Consider the following 8,366-nt stretch of genomic DNA (forward strand, 5'->3'; position numbering starts at 1 on the left):
TGACACTTTGCGCTAGATGTCAATCATTACTGGTATTTGGAAAAAATCTTTGCTTTCCCTTCACCATCCAGCAAATACTGTGATTTGACCTGTCAATGATGACAATAACTCAAATGAAACTCTTACCTAACTCGTCCGCCAAGACTACCAACTAGCCTCTACGTGGCACAAGAGCAAACAGTAGTTTATCCCACAAAAGCCTACAACTGAAACACAGTCAAGTCTTTGTATTTATTGCCCTCTAGTGTTGAAATTCAGAAATGAAGGCTGGTCAGATCCTCCATATCCAAACAAAAAATACATTAGTTACATTCTGTCAAGTACAGATATTTTACAAATGTTATGGTTGTGTTAACAATTCATGTAATATCCATATTCATTTCACATAATGAATAACTGAGGATTTCACAATTTTACACTTCCTGGGTCAATACTGATCTAATCAAAACACAATAAGCTAAAAAAAAAAAAAAAGCAATATGAATATTTCACTAAATAAAGATAATCCAGTGTCCAGTAGTTAAGTCTCAAATGTACCATAAGAACAACCATCACATACAATGTGAAACAGGTTCAGAAGACAGGTGATGAGGGTGGCTGAGAGGAAGCCCATCACTAACAGGAACTCAAACTTTAAAGTTGGGACAAAAGGTATGCAACGCAAAATGTAATGGACTAATTTTTTATTATATTGTAACTGTCATACATATTTAAACAATATTTCACTTTTTACAAAGTACATGTGAATATTAGAAACAAAACCAAATAAAGGGAAATAAATTAACACAAAATTCAATAATAAATGGAAAAAGACCAGATTACTAAATCTGAAGTACACAAATTGCTTGAAAATAAGAAGTCTGAAACCTGAGGCAATCACAGATTTGTTTCCATCAGTGTACAATGCTTTGAGCAAGGCCATTATATCCTCCTCCACAATCAATATCACCAAATAAGACAATCCCCAAGAAGGCTACTGGTGAGGCACATAGCCAGGTCAACATGCCACAAACTAGATACAAATTATTCAGTTGCTGCTCAGGACACTTAATAATATAAGAAACGTCCTGAATACTGTGTAAATAAGACAATTGTGTTTAAAACAAATGTTATAGAGAACTGTTCTGCACACAAAACAAAACCCCACAGTTATTGTGTTATTTGGTCCATGTTTTACAGCATAGTGGGTTTTGAGGCACTAATAGTCCACTGGTAACCAGTGTACCTTTTACACAGAATTCCATGTGGCACTTTATACTTGATCCCAACTGAAAATGATACTGTCATGTCCATCCAGTGATAGCTACAAAGAGGTACATCAGACATTTTATTCCATCCTGAAACTGTATTGTCTGTCGTAGTTCACATGACAGCTACAGCAGCTTAATCTGACGATAAAATAATAAATGTTTTGACCTTCAACAGTCAATTTCTGATGCATATCATCATACATGTTGTGAATAAAGACTGTAAACCGTCAGGCCTGAGGCTATTGGACAGTGCTTTGACAAAATAATGTAGTAATGTATTGCTGACTATGAAAACATTTATGAAAAAAGATCAAGACAGCCGCAATTGAACATGCGAAAGTATGATTTTTTTTTCTTCATTTACACGAATTCTATCTAGTGCATCCATACCATTACATTACATTACCAGTCAATCATCATACATACTGTAAACTGTAGGTAGGCTAATTTATAAAGGTTTATCTAAAGATCACAGTAGGTCATCACAAAATAATCTATCAGTTACCGCTTTCCTTCTACTGAAGCAGGTGGCAACATGATACCATCAGAATACTTTAGACCTGGAAAGGGAGAGAAGGGTTTTCAATTAGTATAGATTATGAGATAAATGAATACAATAATAAGATTGACACTGACAAATTCTACATTTTACAAAATTGACTTAAATTGGAGTTTACTGTCATCATTACCATTACAATTGTTAGGCTTTTTTGTCAGTGGCTCCATAGTTATCATTGCTGATGGGACTGGCATGGTCTCGTCTCTGTATGCTAGGTAGAGTAGGCAGGTGTTGATATAGTGTAGCTCTATTCCCTAGGAGGAGAGATGGGCAAACTGAACTGTCACTGCCAAAGACCAGTTCAGTGTGATTTTGGAAAAAAGGGCTTTGAATACTAAAGCCCTTGCGTTGACAATTAAACATCCAACAAATTCAAGAAAATAATATAAGCTCTACCAAGATGAGCTAATATTTAGAGTGCCGAGATGAGCTAATTGTTAGATTAAATGCTCAGTACATACCTGCCCTAGGATTGGTCAAGCCTCCGTGGCTTGGGTTGGCCCCTGTGACCTGGTAGAGGGAGGCCAGGTCACTGGGGCAGTAGGAGCGTAGGATGTTGATCATGTTCCAGTCAGTGTCGATGCTTCCGGGGGCTGGAGGAGATGATCTCACAGGAGCAAAGGCCTGAGGACATTCAGATGGGGAGTTTCCTTGCAGTGACATTTTCCTGCCTGAGGTAGGTAGTCTTTTGGGCACCTCCCCTGTCCTGAAACTGGGGGTTTCAGCAGTGCCACTTTCCCTGCATGGGGGCAACGAGTACTTTGGCCTCTTGCTGGAGGTTTCACCAAAGTCCATTTGAGGCAGACTGCCAAACCGGCTGGAGAGACAGAGTCTGGCAGCATCTGAGGGCCACACCACGTCGTGCCTCACCGAGTAGCTCCTTTGTCCAATCCCCACTCTGTCAGGTGGGCTTGGTCGGTCTACTGCATAGCAGTCATCTTTGCTGACACCGCTGATGGACTCCTGCCCTGCCTCTTTAAACCAGGAGGAGTTCTGGCTGGTGTGAGGTTCAATCCTCCTGTACCTTTTGCCCTCCTGCCCTGACTCCCTCTGGAGTGACGGGATTGGGGAACTTTTAGGGACCTGAGGTGGGTTCTGGGGACGCATCTCTGAAGGTTTTGCTGCCTGGGGGGTGGGTGACTTGGTACGGCGAGGATGTCTCCTGTCAATTGGAGGAAGCGGTGTGACATCTTTGCCATCCAGGGCTGGGGGGCAGCCTGTGTAGCGCTTCAGTTTAGCACTGCCTCTGATACCATTCCTCTTAGTCATGTCTGACTTTTCCTTATGAATCAGCTTCTTGTGCATGAGTAGGACCTCTGGGTAAAGAGTTTTAAAGGTGCAAGACGCACATGCTTTGGGAACTAACACATTTCTTGGTTCTGAGGTGGCGGAGATAGACAGTGACACTTTTAAGGACAGATTTAATGGGGCCTCATTGTCTTCGTCTTTTATTTCCTTGCGCTCCATCTTCAGGTTGACAGGTATGGGGTATTTAATGTGGACATCTTCTGCAAAGAAAGCACTCTTAGCGGTTAATTTCCCACACTCAGCAATCACTTTGGTAGGAGGGCTGGCAAGCTTACCACTCAAACTATTACACCTGTCCTCTCCTTTAGCATTGACACGTGACTTAGTTCCTGGTCCAACCTTGGGGGTTACCCACAGTTTGGACCTGCTTGTGGTCCGTTTCTCCTCCTTATTTCTGGTGGATTCTTTCTCACTAGGAGAGGGCCCTGGCAGCACTGGTCTACTAGGGATCTCAAAGTAAGGTTTGTCCTTGTGATGCCTGTCCAGGTGATATCTTAGTGAGGTCTTCTGAGCACCAGCATAATCGCAGTATACACACTTGAATGGTTTTTCACCTAAAATACAAAGGGAATAAATGGTCACAAAAAGGACCAACCAAAGTCCTCCCACACGCACACACACACACACACACACACCACACTCCATGGTTTCTAAACCATGGACAGTTCACAGCTTAACAAAAATGTCAACAATATATCAACTTTACCTGTGTGAACCCTGAGGTGAACATTGAGGCAATAGCTTGAACGGAATGTTTTTCCACAGTAGCTGCATATCCTTGAGGATGCAAGGGTTTTGACTTTTGTCTGATCAATGCCATCTTCACTTTTATCTAATAAAAACAAAACATCATTAAATGCGTTTGAGGAAAAGGTGCATGATCAATAGGTGTACAGCAGAGGGAGACAAAACTGATTTTGAAAGGCTTTTACAAAATGTGTTATGCAAAACATTATTGCTTGTTCTATATCAACCAAATAATTCTAAGTCCAAGCTAGTACAAATTTATACCTGAACAAAAGACATCCCCAGTTCCTTCCTCTGAGCCATCTTCAGACCCTTCCTCTGCTTGGTCTAGGGAACCTGCTCTTGACATCTTGCCGTCAAAGGAGGCAGTGGGGCTTTCCTCTCCGCCCCTCTCCCTCATGTGCACTCTGGAGTGGAGCACAAGCTGGTGGTAGGTTCTGAACGTCCTCCCACAGTCCTCACAGTGTGTTGGCTTGTCTTTCCGGATCAAAGACCTCTGGTCTGGCTCAGGTGAAGGGGTCTCTGCTCCCAGTAGCCTTTTAGACCTCAGCTGCCTCCCAGAGTCCTCTTTAACAGACCTGTCGCCTTGAGATTCTGACCAAATATTTCCCAGTTCTTCCTTGTCTGAACCAGAGTCTTCATTATCTGAGCTAGCATCTTGGCCCATGTCTTTTGCTATATTTGGACCAACTGCTATCTTGCCCTTTGTGGCTAGCTGCCAGGCTTGATAAGTGTTGAATGGGTCAAGCTGGGCAATTCCCCTGTAGTATTTTTCTGGTTGCATATCAGAACACTTTGTTACAGGGCGAAGCTGAAGACCCTGAAGAAATGCTTCCTGATTGAGCGAGGACTTGGCAGTAGCAATACTCTCTGGATCTCTGTCTTCATCAAGCTCTGTTTCTCTGGTATGCATTTTTCTGTGCTCTAACAAACGGTCTTTATCTGGGAAGAAAAACCCACATACCATACACATTTTATAAAGTGTGGAGACAGGCTCTGGTGTTTGTTCTTGGGGGATGTTGTTGATTGTGACAGGGGCGTCAAGGTCCTGCTGGGCCTTGCTCTTCGCTCCCCCCTTGCTCCCATGTATTCTCTTCATGTGGAGCTTAAGGAACCAGGGCTCCCTGAAGCGCCGGCTACAAAGATTACAACTGTAGGTAAAATGGTCCCTGTGCTTCCTCATGTGGGTCTCCAATTCACCAGCATCATCTGTGACCTGATCACACACAACACACTTGAAGACTTCTTCATTTTCAGGTGGTAAGCTAGGTCTGGGCCAGGTTCTCTCCCCTGGGATTCGAAACTCAGCATCCACGCGTAACACCGTTGGTTCAAACAAGGTGGTGGGATGCTCAGTCAGGACATGAGGGCCCAGCTCATCCTGGTGAGTGAAAGCCCGGTCACAGAACATGCAAAACAAGGCTAGGCTTCCCTCTGCCTCTGTTTCAGCTTTCTGAGCAGTTGTGTAGTGAGGTGTCATACTGGAGCCTGTCCCCGGCATACTGCTACTGGTCAGAATCTCTTGGCCCAGCCCATCAGGACCCTCCACATATGGTAGTAACAAGTGAGTCGGCATGTCTTCCCAACTGCGTGATCGATCTTGTACGGTCCTTAAAATTTGCCGTCAAATTAATGTGGCTATTGGTTTATACTTTTCAATAGGAGATTGCCTAAAATGTGCATAAACAGATATGGAAGCAAAGTGAGTAAAAAGAAAAAAAGTGGGTTAGTCCTTGCACTTTCTGAGATCTGACATGTCTGACAAAGAGAAGCGAAATACTGACTTTTGCTGTTATGGGTTCTTGCAGGACATCTTGGTAGGTCCCTGGTGAAGGTAAACTTTGACACATAAGGCCTGTGAATGAAATTTGAATATTTCAATATATCCTATACCAAAAGATCTAAGGAGCACTGAAAGGTGTTTATTCACACTGAAACAGGAAATAAGTCCTTTGGCAATCTACCCTAACAGATACAGTGCATTTCCTCACAGGGTATTCTATATTCGATACAAGATCATTTGATCGAAAACCATCAATCCAAAACTAAAAATGTCTACCCCATATTTAAGAAGATGCATCTTTTGAAGAGTAGATGAGAGTGAAGTTTATATCAGAAATTGCAGAATACCTAAATGGTGCTGTGACTTGTTTTAAAGCAACAGGTAGCCTACTCCTATGTCCAAACACTGCATTTCAAATTGGATTTTCCTTTTGTAGACGAGGCTTGCATCTTTGAAGGAAGCATTCACTATATCGATACAAGTGGAGTAACTGGACAAACTAGTCTGTGAAAGGCAAACTGTGCATCAAGTCAAGATCTAGGCTAAGTAAAGGAACTTGGCAGCCCTACGACCAATCAAGTTTTAAGAATTGTACTATAAAGACGCCAACAAAGACGTGCCTTTTTTTTATCTCAAATGTGTGAACATCCACATTTACTGATTGTGTATTTACCTACACTTCACAAACAGGCTGTTGACAAAATGTTGGTTAGAGAGTCAAATACGTGAAATTTCCTGTTCCCCTTTTGCTATTTTAATAGCCTACAATAATACCAATTTTGTTCCCAATCTTCTAACAGCAAGGTGTAATTAAACTCTACAAAGTAGCTATAAAAACTGATGTTTAACATTCTATTTGTTCTCTGAAGCACGCAACGTGATCACTTGTGCTAAGTTTGGTAGAGAAGACAAATGATGCACTCGGCGATACCATTATTAGTCAACGGTTATGGCTTTCAAACAACAAACCTTACAGTTTACGCTAACTAGTTAGTCTACCAAAAATGTGATGAAACGTGTTGTCTGTATTCATAATCCTTGCCATTAAGGCACGCATCTAGCCATGTATACCAGGCTTCAGTTGTAGCTAGGTAGTCCACACAATGTTTTCACACAAAAGCTTTGTATTGTTAGTTTAACGTTCATTTACACTAGTTAACCTTAATACTAGCTCTCGCCTGCTGTTATTGCCTAGTTGGCTAGGGAATACATAACGACTGCACTAGACATTTAGCTAGCAATAGCTTACAAAAAAAGTATTTTATAGCTAGCATGCCGGTTAGTTGCCAATCAATAACACATTTTCCGTAAAGTCAACGTTAGAATAGTTAAATGTATCAAATCAATATTCACACGTAGGTAGCCAGACTAGCAACACAAGTCTTAGAACTAAGCCAAACTGGCTACAGTACGTTAGCAGAAACGGGTTGCAGTTCTCTGGACTAGTGAAATGCATAGACAATCATTGAATATACTTTAAGTACTGTTCATCCTTTTGGAAGTTGGTTAGAAAGCTAGCCAACATAACATTCGCAATAACCTCGCCACTGACTACAGATGACTCACCCGAAAAGCTAAACTAGCTTGTCTCTTATGGCTCACATTTAATGGCAAACCATAGGCTATTACATACTGCCGATTCACACTTTGAGAACAAACGTCAAAATAGTGTCTGTAACTATTTTAAGGTAAATAAACACGTTACCTTGCAAAACTAGTTTAGTGAAACGGTATCGGATAGCTCATCTTGCTATTCAATTGTTTGTGGATCATATTGTTCGTTTCAATGTTTGCAAATCCTTCACTGTGTGCAGCTGTTAAATTCTGAGGCGCGTTCTTAACGATTCTCAATAGCAGCACAGCCAGAGAGCACAGGCAGTCAGAGAAACAGCGCTTGCATTAACAGCCCAAAAACCTAGTGGTTGTCACATGGTCGCAAATAAGTTGCCATCCTTAGAGGCAACTATTTATGAAAATGTTGTTTGTGTTTCTGAATCAAATACACGCTCAAAAGATGCAATTGACTGACACGAGTATTTAGTTCAAAGTTATAGCGAGTCATATTTGCATACCTGCTTTGTTCACTGAAGAGACAGGAACTGTGATGCTAGACGTCTTGGCTTTACATTTGGGGATTCATTTTTGCCTGAAATATATAAAGGCAGGTTATTTTCAATGTTGCTAAATCGATATACTACAGCAAGCGACTTTCGCTTAACTACGATTGAGAGTTAACATTAGCTCTAACATTAAAAGTGACTTACCAACCTAAAGTAGACAATGCTTGTCTTGCCTGTTGTAACATTCACACACAAGCAGGCAGAGGGAAGGCAACCTATACCATGTGTGGTTGGGGGATGGGAACCTTAAACAGTAGTTTTAACAGTTGCATGATGGATTTAGCAGGTTGTGTTATCAGGCATTGAACTTTTAGTCCTTTCAAAACATAACTTAAGTGCTCTATTCTTTGAGAAGAAGAAGAAACTCTTGACAGTGTACGTTTTCTAATATAAAATTATTGTTTTTTTCTAGTTGGATAATCATTATTATTGCATAATCCCAACTAATGTAAATACATTATAATTTACGATTATAAAATTGAACATCATACTAACTGTTCAATCGAAAATATGTGTCGTTTACTTATCACCTGCTTACTTCTGCCCCTCCCCCACTTCAACATCAGAGTGACACTGCAAGTAGTGATCTCACTGAGGTC

General features: G+C 41.3%; 1 protein-coding gene across 5 annotated transcripts; it reads right to left on the minus strand.

Annotated features, from left to right (window-relative positions):
- Positions 1-227: 227 nt before the first annotated feature.
- znf217 (zinc finger protein 217) lies at positions 228-8,010 on the minus strand. 5 transcript variants are annotated; one of them, XM_084681284.1, is made up of 9 exons: positions 7,912-8,006; positions 7,720-7,793; positions 5,649-5,719; positions 4,129-5,534; positions 3,824-3,949; positions 3,393-3,671; positions 2,271-3,317; positions 1,940-2,063; positions 228-1,810 (listed from the first exon to the last, which is right to left on the minus strand). In XM_084681284.1, exons 4-8 carry the CDS (start codon positions 5,438-5,440, stop codon positions 1,951-1,953), a joined length of 2,877 nt encoding a protein of 958 aa, XP_084537410.1. In that variant the 5' UTR covers positions 5,441-5,534; positions 5,649-5,719; positions 7,720-7,793; positions 7,912-8,006; the 3' UTR covers positions 228-1,810; positions 1,940-1,950. The 5 variants fall into 5 exon arrangements, with proteins under 5 accessions (XP_084537410.1, XP_084537405.1, XP_084537407.1 ...); XM_084681279.1 differs by having other exon boundaries at positions 2,271-3,671; XM_084681281.1 differs by having other exon boundaries at positions 2,271-3,671; positions 7,916-7,994.
- Positions 8,011-8,366: the final 356 nt, after the last annotated feature.

This window comes from Hypomesus nipponensis, chromosome 18 (assembly GCF_054491055.1).
Source record: "Hypomesus nipponensis isolate SF chromosome 18, ASM5449105v1, whole genome shotgun sequence".
Taxonomy (NCBI): domain Eukaryota; kingdom Metazoa; phylum Chordata; class Actinopteri; order Osmeriformes; family Osmeridae; genus Hypomesus; species Hypomesus nipponensis.

What these genes read in the sequence shown, in the direction of transcription:
- znf217 (XM_084681279.1), bottom strand. Translation starts at nt 5,440, where the DNA reads ATGCCGACTCACTTGTTACTACCATATGTGGAGGGTCCTGATGGGCTG. An exon ending in TGGGGATGTCTTTTGTTCAG is followed by an intron (nt 3,950 to 4,128) that starts GTATAAATTTGT and finishes TGTTTTTATTAG; the next exon opens with ATAAAAGTGAAGATGGCATT. An exon ending in TCACCTCAGGGTTCACACAG is followed by an intron (nt 3,672 to 3,823) that starts GTAAAGTTGATA and finishes TTTGTATTTTAG; the next exon opens with GTGAAAAACCATTCAAGTGT.